This window comes from Salmo trutta, chromosome 8 (assembly GCF_901001165.1).
Source record: "Salmo trutta chromosome 8, fSalTru1.1, whole genome shotgun sequence".
In the NCBI taxonomy this organism is placed as follows: Eukaryota; Metazoa; Chordata; class Actinopteri; order Salmoniformes; family Salmonidae; genus Salmo; species Salmo trutta.
In genome coordinates, this window is record NC_042964.1 from 10,442,612 (window position 1) to 10,461,575 (window position 18,964).

At 40.7% G+C, this 18,964-nt stretch overlaps 1 protein-coding gene across 1 annotated transcript in view; it reads left to right on the forward strand.

Annotated features, from left to right (window-relative positions):
* LOC115199226 (neurexin-2-like) overlaps positions 1-18,964 on the forward strand; it is an 840,225-nt gene that overhangs the window by 549,641 nt on the left and 271,620 nt on the right. Inside the window, exon 16 of the mRNA XM_029761850.1 lies at positions 13,498-13,671. Coding sequence (XP_029617710.1) covers positions 13,498-13,671 — 174 coding nt within the window. The remainder of the gene's footprint in view (positions 1-13,497; positions 13,672-18,964) is intronic.

The following is an 18,964-nucleotide window of genomic DNA, read 5'->3' on the forward strand; positions in this document are numbered from 1 at the left end:
TGTCAGAGGAAGGCCCAACATTTTTTAAAGACTCCAGTCACTCAAGTCACCCAAGATTGTTCTATCTGCTACCGCACGGCAAGTGGTACCGCTGCACCAACCTGACACCAACAGGACCCTGAACAGCTTCTACCATCAAGCCAAAAACCTGTTAAATAGTTTGTCTGGGAAGCTAACTATTTAACTATCTACATTGACCCTTTTTGCACAAACTTTTTTCTAAATCATAACATACACTGCTGCTACTGTTTTTATATATCCTGTTGCCTAGTCACTTTATTCCTAGTTATATGTACAGTACCAGTCAAAAGTTTGGACACACCTACTCATTCAAGGGTTTTTCTTTATTTTTACTATTTTCTATAATGTAAAATAGTAGTGAAGACATCAAAACTATGAAATAACACATATGGTATCATGTAGTAACCACAAAATTGTTAAACAAATTAAAATGTATTTTATATTTGACATTCTTCAAAGTAGCGCTTGATGGTTTTTGCGACTGCACTTGAAGAAACTTTCAAAGTTCTTGAAATTTTCCAGATTGACTGACCTTCATGTCTTAAAGTAATGATAGACTGTCGTTTCTCTTTGCTTATTTGAGCTGTTCCTGCCATAATATGGATTTGGTCTTTTACCAAATAGGGCTATCTTCTGTATACCACCCCTACCTTGTCACAACACAACTGATTGGCTCAAACGCATTAATTAAGAAGGAAAGAGATTCCACAAATATGTGAGTATGCCAAGCTATCATCAAGGCAAAGGGTGGCTACTTTGAATCTAAAAATATACAAAATATTCTGATTTGGTTAAAAACTTCTCTAGGATAGGTGGGACGCTGACCAACATCCATTGAAAGTGCAGGGTGCCAAATTCAAACTACGGAATTGTAAATATTTAACAATCTTGAAAATACACATGCAATATGTCAAAATAAAGCTTAACTTCTTGTTAATCCAGCCAAGGTGTCAGATTTCAAAAAGGCTTTACGGCGAAAGCATACCATGCGATTATCTGAGGACAGTGCCCAGCACACAAATACATAACAATCATTTTCAACCAGGCAGGTTGCGACACGAAAGTCAGAAATAGCGATATAAAAAATGCCTTACCTTTGATGATCTTCTTCTGTTGGCACTCAAAATAGGTCCTATTTACATCACAAATGGTCCTTTTGTTCGATAATGTTCTTTTTTATATCCATAAAAACTCAGTTTAGCTGACGCGCATCAGTCATTAATCCACTCAATTTCCCTCCGTCAAAACGCATACAAAATGAATCCCAAACGTTGCTAATAAACTTTTCCAAAAAAGTCAAACAACATTTATAATCATTCCTTAGGTATCCTAATACGCAAATAAACAATCAAATCTAAGACGGAGAATCGTTGTTGTCTTTACCTGTGATAAACAACAAAGAACGCGCTTTCCTCCACGCGCTTGGAAACACTAAAGCCAAAATGGGAGCCACCTAGAAAAACTACCATTTCTGGGAAATTTTTCTAAAAACCAGTCTGAAACTCTTTCTAACGACTGTTGACATCTAGTGGAAGCCCTAGGAACTGCAATTTGGGAGGACTTATAATTAAAGTTCTAGCCATTGAAAACAGTGGCAAGTTGAATTGTTTGGGGGGGATGGTTTGTCCTCGGGGTTTCACCTGCCATATCAGTTATGTTATACTCACAGACATAATTTAAACAGTTTTAGAAACTTTAGAGTGTGTTCTACCTAAATCTACCAATTATATGCATATCCTAGCTTCTGGGCCCTGGGAAACAGGCAGTTTACTTTGGGCATGCTTTTCATCCGGACGTGAAAATACTGCCCCCTAACCCAATGAAGTTAACACTTTTTTGGTTACTACATGATTCCATATGTGTTATGTCATAGTTTTGAAGTCTCCGCTATTATTCTACAATGTAGAAAATAGTACAAATAAAGAAAAACAAACCTTTGACTGGTACTGTACATATCTACCTCAATTACCTCGTACCCCTGCGCATCAACTCGGTACTGGTACCCTGTGCATATAGCCAAGTTATCGTTACTCAAAGTGTATTTATTATTACCTTTATTATTAAGTGTTTTACTTTTCTATTATTTCTCTATTTTCTTCCTCTCTTCATTGTTGGGAAGGGCCCGTAAATAAGCATTTCACTGTTAAACCTGTTCTTTACGAATACAATTTGATATGATTTTAAGTTGATATGACCTCCTAGAGCCCAGATGCATCCCAAATGGCACTCTACTCCCTCTATAGTGCACTATGGGCCCTGGTCAAAAGTAGTGCATTATACATGAAATAGGGTGCCATTTGGGACTCAGACCCTGCGCACTATAACATTCATCACTGTCTGGGCTGAGGAGATGAACCAAAACACTGACCACCATTCTGTTATCTTCTCTAACTCTAGAAGAAGAATACAGCATAGAACATTCTCACTGTGTCTCACAGTTGACCCAAAATTGAGCACATATTTTAGTTGGAATGTCACATGCACAAATACAGTGACATGCCTTCCTTGCAAACTTAAAACCCAACAATGCAATAATCAACAGTGATGTATTACTAGAAGAAAACACACAAGAAACATGATTATGAAATATGAACTAAACAATAAAGTAAGTAAGCATACTATATACAGGAAATATTGTGTGAGTATGCAAATTGTGGAGTGAGTTTGTGTGTGTGTTGGATTGACACTGTGTATGAGTCTGTAGTGCTCTGTTAGTGTATATAGAGAAAATTTAAATAAAGGTCAATAAAGATACAAGGTTAACTCAGATATTCCTTGTAGCTATTTTGTTAGCTCTTTTGTTAGCTCTTTTGTTAGCTTTTTGTTAGCTATTTGGTTAGCTATTTTGTTAGCTATTTATCAGTCGTATTGCTTGGGGATAGAAAGCTGTTCGTGAGCCTGTTGGTGTCTGACTTGATGCACCGGAACCTCTTGCCGTGCGGCAGCAGAGAAAATAGTCTATGGCTTGGTTGGTTGTAGTCTTTAACAATTTTCCAGGCCTTCTGTTCACACAGCTTGATATAGAGCAGTGGAGGCTGCTGAGGGGAGGATGGCTCATAATAATGACTGGAACGGAATATATGGAATGGCATCAAACTATGTTCCACTCATTCCGCTCCAGCCATTCCCACGAGCCTGTCCTTAATTAAGGTGCCACCAACCTCCTGTGATATAGAGGTCCTGGATGGCAGGGAGCTCAGCCCCAGTGATGTACTGGACTATCCGCACAACCCTCTGTACCGCCATGCGATCGAGGGCGGTGCTATTGCCATACCAAGCAGTGATGCTCAATATGCTCTCATTGGTACCGCTGTTGAAACTTTTGAGGATTTGAGGGCCGACGCCAAACGTTTTCAACCTCCTGAGGGGGAAGAGGGACTGTCGCACTTTCTCCACGACTGTGCGTGTGTGTTTGGACCATTTCAAGTCTTTAGTGATTTGGACACGAGGAACTTGAAGCTGTCTACCTGCTCCATGTAGACTTGGGTCTAGGGTGTCTGGGATGGTGGAGTTAATGTGTGCCATAACCAGCCTCTCAAAGCATTTCATGATTACAGAAGTGCTGCAGGGTGGAAATCATTGTGGCATGAAGCCTTAGAGTTCTTAGGAACAGGAATGATTGTAGTCATCTTAAAACATGTAGGGATTACAGACTGGGACAAGGAGATGTTGAACACTTCCTTGAATATGCCTGCTCTGAGAACATGCTCTGAAATACGGTCGGGGCCCGCAGCCTTGTGGGTGTTGACCTGATTAAAGACCATTCTCACGGCGGCCTTGGAGAGCGAGATCACCCAATCCTCTGGGCTGGTGATGGCCCTCACACCTGGGTCGGTGTTGTTGTTGTCAAAGCGTGCATACAAGTGTATTGAGTTAATCTGGTAGAGAGGAGACGTTGGGCAGATCACGGCTGGTTCTTCCTTTGTAATCCGTAATGGACTGGAGCCTCTGACACATGCGGCTGGCGTTGGAGGCTGTGTAATAGGACTCCACCTTGTTCCTTTATTGTCCCTTTGCTTGTTTGATGACTCCGTGGAGGTCATAGTACCTTCTTGTACTTATTCCTGTCATTGGCCGTAGCATCAGGCTTGTCTACGATAGCTCTGTGTGCGGTAGCCCTGTTCTTTAGTTTAGCACCAACCTCTGTGTTATTCCAGAGCTTTCGATTGGGGAAGCAGCAAACCCTCACCGTGGGTACAACGTCGCCTTGGGTACAATGTCTGCATTTTCTAATGAAGCCAGGGATGGAGGAGGTTAGCTCGTCAATGTTATCGGCGGTCTCAAAACATATTCCAATCAGCGCTAGCAAAGCAGTCCTGTATTATAACCTCTGATTCTGGTGAGCATTTCTCAACAGAGCAAATCGCGGGTACTTCCTGTTTCAGCTTCTGCTTGTACAGAGTCATGATCTGATTTGCCGGATGGCAGGCAAGGGAGGGTCTTGTATGCTTGCTTGTGGGTAGAATAGCAGTGGTGTAGGACTTCATCGCCTCTAGTGGCGTTGGAGAGGTGTTGATGGAAGTTGGACATCACTTAGCTTAGTGACGCAAAAATATAAATTGCCGGCAACCAGAAAGGCAGCTTCTGGTTGAAGGTTTTCCTGCTTGTTTATAGCCTTGTACAGTTCGTTAAGCTCAAGCTTGTTATTTGTATTGTCCTGAGGTGGAATGTATACAGCAGTCTCGATAACAGCTGAAAACTAGAAGGGTCAGCATTTGACCATCAGATATTCCAAGACGGGTGAACAGTGGGTCAACACTTCAACCGCTCTGGAATTAGCACACTTGTTGGTGTTGCTGAAGAGGCAACCCCCCCCCCTCCGATTTCCCCGACTCCACTGTCCTGTCTGCCCACTTGAATGGAGAGAATCCATTGAGTTGGATAGCCGTGGGGGTGTCTTGTCCGAGAGCCATGTTTCTGAAAAGCAACACATTTTGCTATTCCAAGAGTCCCATTGGTAGCAAATCTGCGATCGGAGGTCCTCCATCTTATTATCAAATGGCCAGTAGAATGGAGGGAAGAGGTGGTCGGTTTTCCCTTTGCCTTAATCTCATCAGGATCCCCGCTTTCTGGCCTCTGTAACGCCGCCGTTTCCTCTTGCGTAGCCTGAAAATTGGATCGGAATTACAGAGAGCCCAGGGCAGATGAATCGAAGTTGAAAGTAGATGCCCTAATTGGGGTAAGTAACTGCCGATCTGATGATCAAAAGTTATTTTACTATCGCTCGCGAAGGGATACAGAGAGGGAGAGAGGGGGAAGAGAAAGAGAGAGATCACTAATTACCACAGACCAATTATCAATCCAATGAAGGGACCAAGGGAGGAACGCAGCTGGAACGGGACCCACAATACCCCACACAGGTCTACTGGAACTTAGCCAAGGGACAAATAATGTGTTTGTGTGTCCTAGTGTGTGTGTTTGTTTGTGCTCAATCTTGCAAAACAAGACAAAAACAGCTATTTGGCATATTTGCTACACTTAATGGTTATTTTTCTCAATGGAATGCATTATAGCCAGCCCACTGACTCTTCAAAATGCTAACTGCTAACTTTTATACAACTGCATTGTGTGCACTTTTTGGAGTACCTCCAGCAATAAGAATTCATATTTGATAAGTGATTTTGCTTCTCTTAAAATCTGAGGGCATCATTCCGTTCTACAGCTAATGAATCTACAGTATTGATTAAAATGCCTTACAGCCTTGACTGCGGCGTATTAAGTGTCAAACACACATTAGTTTAAGGAAGATGACTGTGAACCATCATTTACTTATTCAATTACTCTGACAGTTATTTCACCTAGTGGGCTTATTTCTTCTCTCATGCCAAAGATTCATATTTGGGGCACTTTTATGAATGTACTCTCCAGAGTTTTGCTGAAATTATAGACACAAAGGCTGCCTGTGGCACTGCATTTTGTTTGCAAGGGTTGCCCTTTTAGCCAATGGTTCCCTGGGAAATATAGACCACAATAAATGTTTCATTTCAATGGGACTTCCTGGTTTAAGATAAAGGCTGATGATAAGAAATGCCAGGAGCTAAATAGAGTTGTTTATTCTTATTGCACTTGCATCAAAGGAGTGTTGATGCGCAGATGTTTCATCATTTAGTTTGGCAGTCACATCAAAGCTCTCTAGCACAGAATAATGATACATTTAAACTGAAAAAAATAATTGGACCAAAAAGTTGATCAATTAATAAAGTTATGGAACGAATACAATGGTTATTGCTTTACATAGTACAATTAAATACAGTTAACTTCAATAATGCCGATCTTCAATAACTGTCAATCTCTGGCTTGTCCATAAAAAGCCCTCACCTCTCCCAAGACAGTGTTGTGTGAATTTAAGAGCTCACAAAGGAATATGGACATGAACACAGCTCTGTGTCTGCATCAGATATCAATCCCAATCTATACCCTATTCTCTCATTCCCTTTAACTCTCTGCCATGAATCAATTATGGAGACATGTTACACTTTATTCCATAACCGTGAGCATTTTATCAAGGTGGATGGAACTCGTTCCCAGGAGTATACCACTAACAGCTGGTTCGAAATTTCACTCCTCTGTTCCAATACATTATGATAACCAGTGTTTACTGGCAGACTACCTGAATAAACAGCTGTTGGGACGTGACAGTCCTGTCTGCTCCAATAGCAAGTGTGGCTGCCAGCATGTCAACTTCTCAAGTCTCAAAACTGGATAGACACGAGACAGAGAGAGATAATTTAGAAATGTGCTGGAAAATCATTGTTTTATCATCACATGTGAGCGGGTAGTCCAAATATTCCCGTAACTTCAACCCTTCTTCCAAAATGTTTGATTATGTATTATATCTGTCTGTCATCTAGCAGTAGGAAAGTGCTGAAAAATGTCAGCATGTTAAATAAATATGAGCAAACACCTGCTGTGTTAGGCGTTTTGCTGCCCCAAAACATGTTTTTTTTTGTTATCATGTGCAAGCGTGTAGGGCAGGCTTCCCAACCGGCAGGGTGGTTTATTTAGCCCCCCAAGTTCACTGAGCAAGAAATGTATGTATATATATATATATATATATATATATATATATATATATATATATATATATATATATTACGCTGAGTATACCAAACAAGAGGAACATCTTTTGCCCTCAGAACAGCTTCAAGTCATCAGGGTGTTTCAACTCGACAAGGTGTTGAAAGCGTTCCACAGGGATGCTGGCCCACTTTGACTCCAACACTTCCCACAGTTGTGTCACGTTGGCTGGATGACGTTTGGGTGGTTGAGAGTGAAACACCCAGCAGTGTTGCAGTTCTTGACACAAACCAGTGCTCCTGGCACCAACCAACCATAAGACACTTAACTCCGTTGTCTTGCCCGTTCCCCCTCTGAGTGGCACGCATACACAATCCATGTCTCAATTATCTCAAGGCTTAAAAAAATCCTTCTTTAACCTGCCTCACCCCCTTCATCTGCACTGATTGAAGTGGATTTAACAAGTCACATCAATAGATTGCTGGACATAAAAGACAGTAAAAACACCAGGAAAGTGATTTTAATTTTGGAAATCTGTTCCAAAGTATTCTCATGTTTAGCCTAATAGAGAGTCACTAACATAGACATGTGATGGTATACAAATATAAGCAAGGTTTGAAATGATTAAGTTTTAGTAAAATATTAAGTATGTTTGGACTTCTTGTGGTCAATTTGCAGCATACAAATTAATTGTATTTACAGTGCCTTCAGAAAGTATTCACACCACAAACTTTTTCCACATTTGGTTGTGTTACAGACTGAATTGAAAATGTATTAAATTGAGATTTTGTTGTCACTGGTCTACGCACAATACCCCATAATGTCAAAGTGGAATAATGTTTTTCAAAATATGTACAAATTAATAAAAAATGAAAAGCTAAAATGTCTTGAATCAATTAGTATTCAACCCCTTTGTTATGGTATGCCTAAATGAGTTATGGTGTAAAATTGTGCTTAACAAGTCACGTAATACGTTTTATGCACTCAACCTGTGTGCAATAATAGTGTTTAACATGATTTCGAATGAATACCTCATCTCTGTACCCCACAAATACAATTATCTGTAAGGTCCCTCAGTTGAACAGTGAATTTCAAACACAGATTCAACCACAAAAACAAGGGAGGTTTTCCAGTGCCATGCAAAGAAGGGCACCTATTGGTAGATGGGTAAAATATTTAAAAAAGCAGACACTGAATATCTCTTTGAGCATGGTGAAGTTTTTTTATTTATTTTTATTTCACCTTTATTGAACCAGGTAGTCTAATTGAGAACAAGTTCTCATTTACAACTGCGACCTGGCCAAGATAAAGCAAAGCGTTGTGACAAACAAAAACACTGAGTTACACATAAACAAACGTACAGTCAATAACACAATAGAACAATCTATGTACAGTCTGTGCAAATGTAGAAGAGTAGGGAGGTAAGGCGATAAATAGGCCATAGAGGCGAAATAATTACAATTTAGCATTAACACTGGAGAAATAGATGTGCAGATGATGATGTGCAAGTAGAGATACTGGGGTGCAAAAGAGCAAGAGGATAAATAACAATATGGGGATGAGGTAGTTGGGTGTGCTATTTACAGATTGGCTGTGTACAGGTACAGTGATCGGTAAGCTGCTCTGATAGCTGATGCTTAAAGTTAGAGAGGGAGATATGAGTCTCCAGCTTCAGTGATTTTTGCAATTCGTTCCAGTCATTGGCAGCAGAGAACTGGAAGGAAAGGCGGGCAAAGAAGTGTTGGCTTTGGGATGACCAGTGAAATATACCTGCTGGAGCGCGTGCTACGGGTGGGTGTTGCTATGGTGATCAGTGAGCTGAGATAAGGTGGGACTTTACCTAGAAAAGACTTATTGATGACCTGGAGCCAGTAGCCAGTGGGTTTCGCAATGAATATGTAGTGAGCGCCAGCCAGCAAGATCATACAGGTCGCAGTGGTGGGTAGTATATGGGGCTTTGGTGACAAAATGGATGGCACTGTGATAGACTACATCCAGTTTGCTGAGTAGAGTGTTGGAGGTTATTTTGTAAATGACATCGCCGAAGTCAAGGATCGGTAGGATAGTCAGTTTTACGAGGGTATGTTTGGCAGCATGTTATTAAACACAAGTCATTAAATACACTTTAGATGGTGTATCAATACACCCAGTCACTACAAAGATACAGGCGTCCTTCCTAACTCAGTTGCCAGAGAGAAAGGAAACTACTCAGAGATTTCACGATAAAGCCAATGTTGACATTTAACAGTCACAGAGTTTAATGGCTGTGAAAGGAGAAAACTGAGGATGGATCAACAGCATTGTAGTTACTCCACAACACTAACCTAATTGACAGAGTGAAAAGAGGGAAACCTGTACAGAATACAAATATTCCAAAACGTGCATCCTGTTTGCAAAAAGGAAATAAATTAATACTGCAAAAAATGTGCCAAAGCAATTAACTTTTGTGCTGAATATGAAGTGTTATGTTTGGGGCAAATCCAAACCAACAAATTACTGAGTACCACTCTCCATATTTTCAAGCATAGTGGTGGCTGCATCACGTTATGGGTACGCTTGTAATCGTGAAGGACTGGGGAGTTTTTCACAGTAAAAAAATTAACAGAATGGAGCTAAGCACAGGCAAAATCCTAGAGGAAAACCTGGTTCAGTTTGCTTTCCACCAGACACTGGGAGATGAATTCACCTTTCAGCAGAACAATAACCTAAAATACAAGGACAAATATACACTGGAGTTGCTTACAAAGAGCACCTTGAATGTTCTTTAGTGGCCAAGTTACAGTTTTGACTTAAAATCTACTTTAAAATCTATGGAAAGACCTGAAAATGGTTGTCTAACAATGGTCAACAACCAATTTGACAGAGCTTGAAGAATTTGTTCAATAATAACGGGCAAATGTTGCACAATCCAGTTGTGAAGCTCTTAGAGACTTACCCAGAAAGATTCTACAAAGTATGGACTCAGGGGTGTGAATACTTATGTAAATTAGATATTTCTGTATTTCATTTTCAATACATTTGCAAAAAAAAAAACTATGTTTCACCTTGTCATTATGGGGTATTGTGTGAAGATTGGTGAGAAAAAAATACATTTAATCCATTTTGAATTAAGGCTGTAACACAACAAAATGATGAATAAGTCAAGGGAATGAATACTTTCTTCAGGCGCTGTATGTTTCAGCCACCCTACCATCCATGCAAGAAAAAATTGGCCAATACATTTTCGAAAGTGTTTTGCAGTTGTCCTCATAGGGAGGACCCTTTGAAGAACCCCTTTTGGGTTCCATGTAGAACCCTCTGTGTAAAGGGGTCTTAATGGAACACAAAAGGGTTCTACCTGGAAAAAAAGGTTTTCGGTTCTAGATAGCACCTTTTTCTCGTAGGTGGGAAGTGATTCGGCGTGCGCTGCTCTCCTTCAACCTGATTGTTGTCAGTGAAATATCACAATACAACACCAAAGACAGAAAATAAATAATATGGTTGGGTGGTTAGGAAAATAGTGTTCGATTCTAATTATTGTTGAAGCATCAATGATTTTATTCTAATTAGTTGGTATTTCAGTTAGGCAGAAGCCCAGGTTTAAATTCAGTCACCAAAAACAGTGTGAATTTCACCTGAGGCCGTCTTTATGTGCTGACTCTGTTTGATGCAATGCTACCAGCCTACACGTTTTTGTTAGCTTCAGTGCAGGATTCACATTCTATTTGAAATATTGAGCCAACATCAACATTGTTGAGATTTACATTATGTTTTTCATTGTGGTTTCTACACAGTCAATTAGGCTTCAAATGCCCATTACATTTATTCAGTTCTATAGTCAATTATAAACTGGGTGGTTCAAGCCCTGAATGCTGATTGGCTGACAGCTGTGGTATATCAGACCGGGTAATTACGTTGGCTACCAGTTTATAATAGCAATAAGGCACCTCGGGGGTTTGTGGCATATGGCCAAAATACCACGGCTAAGGGCTGTTCTTTTGCACTACACATCTCGGAGTGCCTGGACACAGCCCTTAGCTGTGGTATATTGGCCATATACCACACCCCCTCGTGCCTTATTGCCTATAAGAGGTTAAGTATAGCCTACTTTTTCAGCCAGCTGCCAGCACATGAAACACTCAAGAATCAGATGCAATAACATGACAGTTTTTGCAAGTGCAAATTCTCTCTGTGAGTTTTATTATTGGGCTGATAATTTCTTCCTTCAGGCCAGTAACATTCACCTGTAAAATGACCCTGAATCTGGAACTTGACTTGTGATGGAAGATAGAGGTCGACCGATTATGATTTTTCGACGCCGATACCGATTATTGGAGTGCCAAAAAAAAGTCGGCACCGATTAATCGGACGATTTTTTAAATTGTATTTATTTATTTGTAATAATGACAATTACAACAATACTGAATGAACACTTATTTTAACTTAATATAATATATCAATGAAATCAATTTAGCCTCAAATAAATAATGAAACATGTTCAATTAAATAATGCAAAAACAAAGTGTTGGAGAAGAAAGTAAAAGTGCAATATGTGCCATGTAAAAAAGCTAACGTTTAATTTCCTTGCTCAGAACATGAGAACATATGAAAGCTGGTGGTTCCTTTTAACATGAGTCTTCAATATTCCCAGGTAAGAAGTTTTAGGTTGTAGTTATTATAGGAATTATAGGACTATTTCTCTCTATACGATTTGTATTTCATATACCTTTGACTATTGGATGTTCTTATAGGCACTTTAGTATTGCCAGTGTAACAGTATAGCTTCCGTCCCTCTCCTCGCTCCTACCTGGGCTCGAAGCAGCGTTACCCATGCAGAGCAAAGGGAACAACCACTCCAAGTCTCAGAGCGAGTGACGTTTGAAACACTATTAGCGCGCACCCGGCTAACTAGCTAGCCATTTCACATCGGTTACACCAGCCTCATCTTGGGAGTTGATAGGCTTGAAGTCATAAACAGCGCAATGAATCGTGAAGGGCTGCTGGCAAAATGCACGAAAGTGCTGTTTTGAATGAATGCTTACGAGCCTGCTGCTGCCTACCATTGCTCAGTCAGACTGCTCTATCAAATCATAGACTTAATTATAACATAATAACACACAGAAATACGAGCCTTAGGTCATTAATATGGTCGAATCCGGAAACTATCATCTCGAAAACAAAACATTTTTCCTGTCAGTGAAACACGGAACCGTTCCGTATTTTATCTAACGGGTGGCATCCCTAAGTCTAAATATTCCTGTTACATTGCCCAACCTTCAATGTTATGTCATAATTACGTAAAATTCTGGCAAATTAGTTCGCAACGAGCCAGGCAGCCCAAACTGTTGCATATACCCTGACTCTGCGTGCAATGAACGCTAGAGATGTGACACAATTTCATGTTAGCAGGCAATATTAACTAAATATGCAGGTTTAAAAATATATACTTGTTTATTGATTTTAAAGAAAGGCATTGATGTTTATGGTTAGGTACATTGGTGCAACGACAGTGCTTTTTTCGCAAATGCGCTTGCTAAATCAACACCCGTTTGGCGAAGTAGGCTGTGATTCAATGATAAATTAACAGGCACCGCATCGATTATATACAATGCAGGACACGTTAGATAAACTAGTAATATCATCAACCATGTGTAGTTAACTAGTGATTATGTTAAGATTGATCGTTTTTTATAAGATAAGTTTAATGCTAGCTAGCAACTTACCTTGGCTTCTTGCTGCCCTCGCGTAACAGGTAGTCAGCCTGCCACGCAGGCTCCTCGTGAAGTGCAATGTAAGGCAGGTGGTTAGAGCGTTGGACTAGTAACCGGAAGGTTGCAAAAACGAATCCCCGAATCCCCCCTGAACAAGGCAGTTAACCCACCGTTCCTAGGCCGTCATTGAAAATAAGAATGTGTTCTTAATCTGACTTGCCTAGTTAAATGAAGGTGTAAAAAAAAAAAATTGTTATGAAAACTTGAAATCGGCACTAATTAATCGGCCATTCCGATTAATCGGTCGACCTCTAATGGAAGACCACACATATAGTAAGACTTGTGATGGAAGACCACACATATAGTAAGACTTGTGATGGAAGACTACACATATAGTAAGACTTGTGATGGAAGACCACACAGACTTGTGATGGAAGACTACACATATAGTAAGACTTGTGATGGAAAACCACACATATTGTAAGACTTGTGATGGAAGACCACACATATTGTAAGACTTGTGATGGAAGACCACACATATAGTAAGACTTGTGATGGAAGACCACACATATTGTAAGACTTGTGATGGAAGACCACACGTATTTTAAGACTTGTGATGGAAGACCACACATACAGTAAGACTTGCCATGTTATATATGGTTCTTGTCATCATCCTGAGAAATCCCACTCTGGAGATTCTGCAATGCAAGTGTGAATTAATGCTGGAACAGCTTTTTTAATATTGCTGTTTGGTTGTTGTCCACTCCAGGGGAGCTGTACATCGGTGGCGTGGGGAAGAGCATGTACAACAGTTTGCCCAAGCTGATCGCATCCCGGGACGGGTACCAGGGCTGCCTGGCCTCAGTGGACCTTAACGGGAAACTACCAGACCTGATCGCAGACGCCCTCCACAGGATGGGCCAGGTGGAGCGAGGCTGCGACGGTGAGTTGATGCTCGCACACAGAGGTGTCATAGGGTGCACAAGGGCACATACCCCCCTCACGTTGGCTTTAGCCAGCCAGCTAGAGAGGTTCCCAACCTCTCGACCTCATTACTAGCTACCAAGCCATTTCAGCGTATTAATCATGTTAGAGTAGCTTGTCTAACTTTCTTAGCTGGCATGCCTGCTGCCAAGGTTGGTAGAAAACTTTAGAAAAGCAAACAATAACTAAATGTACTGAATAAGACTCACATTCCTATCAATCTTTTACCCAGACTTTAGCAGAGATGCAGAGAAGCATTTTAGTTTCTTTAAAAAAATAACCATCAATCAGGAGGATACAGACGACTCTAGAAGTATGTTTAGATATGTAGAAAAATACTTGGTGTTAGTGTAATCTGGCACTTTGTGATAATATCATGATATTTGTGTATACATTTTGATGCCATGATATGTGCCTGTATTGATGATGTGTGTTACGATCCCATGTACGGTGTTGTAATGCGGATGTAATATTCTCGCTGTGGTAGTGCAGTATATTCAGAATGACACTCTCATTAAAATGACAAATGAACAGATAAGGAGGTATGCTTAGATAACCTACGCAGAAAAATAGACATATTTGTTTTTACATCGAATTATGCATAATGATTATGGCTCTAGATTGCAGGTGTTTGAAAAAGTCAAAATTCTCCGACCTCCATCTCCACGATCTTTACTAGGTATCCTCCTTTCCCTTTCCCTTTATACCCCTGATAAGATAATGGGTGCATGAATTCCTCTACACACAACACACACACACACACACACACACACACACACACACACACACACACACACACACACACACACACACACACACACACACACTTGGCATTCACCCAGGCAGCCTCATCAGTCTTTAACATCCCATCTGTTTTCTTCCCAGTCTTATCATATACAGGAGCTTCTGAAGTTGGACTCCTGCAGTAACTCATAGCTCCTTCTTCGGCAGTAATAGCCAGAATATACAGTTAGACCCCACCCTAAGACTCAGTGCCCAGAGCATTCTTTACAGTCTCCTCTCCACTGTATATCCAGTCTATTGCACCATAAAACCTACGGGAGGTATCTCTGCCTCTAATGTTATTGTCGGTAGCTAATCTTAACCACCCTGCAGCGCTCACTGTAGCATAGACTCATCAATCCTCCGTTTGGAAGGGGCTCAGCTTTTTGGCAGCGGGACCCTGGACCGGGTGACGTCACCAGTGTTTTGGCGGCTCTCTGGTGGCTAGTTAATTGTGTTTGTGACTCCTGCAGGCTGTAACGGTAGCGGTGTTCATACTGTCTGTGGCGTGTGGCGTCAAGAGAGCGCCACTGATTTCCCAGAGGTCCCGGCACCGCTTGGTGTCTAAATGCAAACACAGCCACCTCTGCCAGCCAGCCTGGCTTATTACCTGCCTAAAGTTATACGGTGCAATTACGTCCTTCTTAACAGAGATCTAAGATTGCATTAGGCTATCACATCTACTACCCTGAACTCTCAAATGGCTGGTAGAAAGAGGTAATCAGTGATTGAAAAAGTACCTAATTGTCATACTTGAGTAAAAGTAAAGATGCCTTTATAGAAAATGATTCAAGTAAAAGTGAAAGTCACTCAGTAAAATACTACCTGAGTAAAAATCGAAAAGTATTTGTTTTTTAAATACAGTATACTTAAGTATCCAAAGTAAATGGAATTGCTAAAATATAGTTAAGTATCAAAAGTTAAAGTATAAATAATTTCAAAATCCTTAAATTAAGCAAACCAGACGCCACAGTTTTCTTGTTTTTTTAATTGACGGATAGCCAGGGGTACACTCCAACGCTCAGACATCATTTACAAACTAATAATTTGTGTTTAGTGATTCCAGTAGATCAGAGGCATTAGGGATGACCAGGGATGTTCCCTTAGTAAGTGTGTGAATTGGACCATGTTCCTGTCCTGCTAAGCGTTCAAAATGTAACAAATAGTTTTGGGTGTCAAGGAAAATGTATGGAGTAAAAAGTATATTATTTGCTTTAGGAACGTAGCGAAGTAAAAGTAAAAGTTTTCAAAATATAAATAGTAAAATAAAGTACAGATATCCTAAAAGTAGTGCTTAAAGATATTTTTCCTTAAGTACTTTTCCCCACTGGAGGTAACGATATGTTCCATAGCATCATCAACTACTCTTCTAACGGAAACACTCCCAGAGCCTGGTATTAAAAATCAATAGAAAGTTGAAATCTAATAGAAGCCAATGAAAATTACTACTCATAGTGAAGCCTTGTGGCAGACTAGGTTGTTCTTCCATTGTCATGGCAAACATCTAGGGCTATGGCACGACAATAAGACAACACATTTCAAAGGAGTTGGAAAAAGCACACACAGATCCCCAACTGGACTATACTGTATGTCATGCACATTCTAACAGTAGTCAGCCCCTCTGAGCTGTATGTCGGCAGGGGCAACTTGTTCTCCTGTAGCTGCCTGACTTCACTGATCCCTTCCTACAACAGCGGGAGCAGAGAGCTGCAGTGTATGGCAGAACGACTGTTCACTCTGTGTTCCTAACTATGCTGAGTTGCTGACTCACGTCTGGGATTTGGGAGGCAGACAAAGGTGGAAGAGATGGAGGGCAAAAGGGAGGGAGGAGGGAGGAAGGGAGAGAGGAGGGAGGGAGAAATGGAGAGGCATGGAGACAGAGGGAAACGGAAAGAGACAGGGAGACGGAGGGAGGGAGGGAGGGAGGGATAATGTGGAAGTGGAAGAAAGGGGAGTTGGGGGTACCCAGATGTCTCATTCTCTCTCCAGCTGTTAGCTCCAGGTACAGTAGTCATGTCAGTGTTAAGGTGGGTTACACAACAATATTGTTATTATGCTGCTCAGTCATCCAACTCCTTTAATAAAACAGAGCTACAGCTTTTAACAGAAGGGGGTACACTACATGACCAAAAGTATGTGGACGTCGAACATCTCATTCCAAAATCATGGGCATTAATATGGAGTTGGCCCCCTCTTTGCTGCTATAACAGCTTCCACTCTTCTGGGAAGGCGTCCTACTAGATGTTGGAACATTGCTTTGGGTACTTGCTTCCATTCAGCCACCATAGCATTAGTGAGGTCGGGCACTGATGTTGGACAATTAGGCCTGGCTCACAGTCGGCTTTCCAATTCATCCCTAAGGTGTTCGAAAGGGGTTGAGGCCAGTCAAGTTTTTCCACACCAATCTCGACAAACCATTTCTGTGTGGACCTTGCTTTTTGCATGAGGGCATTGTCATGCTGAAACAGGAAAGGGCCTTCTCCAAACTGTTGTCACAATGTTGGAAGCACAGAATTGTCTAGAATGCCATTGTATGTTTTAGCGCTAAGATTTCCCTTCACTGAAACTAAGGGGCCTTACAGTTGGCATTATGTACTGGGGCAGGTAACGTTCTCCTGGCATCCGACAAACTCAGATTCATTTGTCGGACTGCCAGATGGTAAAGTGGGATCACTCCAGAGAACGCATTTCCACTGCTCCAGTGTCCAATGGCGGCGAGCTTTACACCACTCCAGCCGACGCTTAACATTGAATGATGATCTTAGGCTTGTGTGCGGCTGCTCGGCCATGGAAACACATTTCATGAAGCTACCAACCAACAGTTCCTGTGCTGACCTTCCAGAGGCAGTTTGGAACGTGGTAGTGAGTGTTGCAAACGAGGACAGGCGATTTTTAGCACTCGGCGGTCCCGTTCTGTGAGCTTATGTGGCCTACCACTTTGCGTCTGAGCCGTTGTTTCAAAATAACAGCCCTTACAGTTGATCGGGGCAGCTTTAGCAGGGCAGACTTGTTGGAAAGGTAGCATCCTATGACGGTGTCACGTTCAAAGTCACTGAGCTCTTCAGTGAGGTTTTTCTACTGCCAATGTTTGTCTGAAGAGATTGCATGGCTGTGTGCTCAATTTTATTTACCTGTCAGCAACGGGTGTGGCTGAAATTGCCTAATCCATGAATTTGAAGGGGTGTCCAGAAACGTTTGTCCGTACAGTGCATTCGGAAAGTATTCAGACCCCTTGAATTTTTCCACATTTGTTATGTTCCAGCCTTATTAAAAAATGTAGTAAATAAAAAATGTTCCTCATCCATCTACACAGGATACCCCATAATGACAATGCTAAAACAGGTTATCACAGGAATATCTTATTTACATAAGTATTCAGACCCTTTGCTATGAGACTCGAATTTGAGCTCAGGATCATCTGGTTTTCATTGATCATCATTGAGATGTTTCTACAACCTGATTGGAGTCCACCTGTAGTAAATTCAATTGATAGGACATGATTTGGAAAGGCACACACCTGTCTATATAAGGTCCCACAGTTGGCAGTGCATGTTTACAACTTCTTACTCAAAATAATCTAAACTAAATTCTAAACTATACACCATGGTTGTTGTTGTTGCAGCAGCTGATCAATAGTGTGTAACACTGTGATAATATTGTGATTGACTTCAATAATAATTCTAGCAAAATGTTTCATTAGAGACTCTAGGGTTATTGTACTAAGATCTGATTGATGGAGTAATCAAAGCAGAGGGCAATTAAAATATGAAGTGATAAAATGACGACATCTTATTTAAAGTGGCCATTTTGGAATTACATTGAGGAAATAACTGGTGCTCTTATGAATTTCAAAGTTTTGGTTTAATTGGTCTGCTCCTAAGACGTGTAAATAGTAACATGTTTTGTTTATCTTTTGAAATAAATTACTGTGCATGCTTTGTAAGTGTATTTAACTAATTGATTTTATAATAAGTTAGTTCTCCCTAAATTGTCTGTCACTTTTCTGTCGAAAATATTAAGCTTCTTTTAATTGATCATCTTAAATAACTTATTTTTAGAGCACCGGCCATTGAACCAAAAAAGTATAATCTAAGTCTGGTTTATGATTTAATTAAAAACATATTTGCCTTTTGAATAATAAATTAAGCTTTCATTACTTGTTTTTTTTAATCACATACCAAATGCAAGTGACATGGAAGTTCTACCTGTTAATTATCCAGCTATGGTTTTCTATGGGTCATTGGTAATCTGCAGCATCAGCAGGTATTAATGGGTTTAATAACAGAGGCACAGTTGTTTTGAATACCTCCTGGCTAACATTCAATTCACTTATCACTCTAATGTGCTCGGAACTCCGCTGAGAAATTACAATAGTTGCTTTTTCTAATTGGATAATTTTAATGAGCACAGCCATCCATGTCATTGTTAAGTAAGTCCCCTTTCTCTTTCAACTCGGTTCGACCCAAACC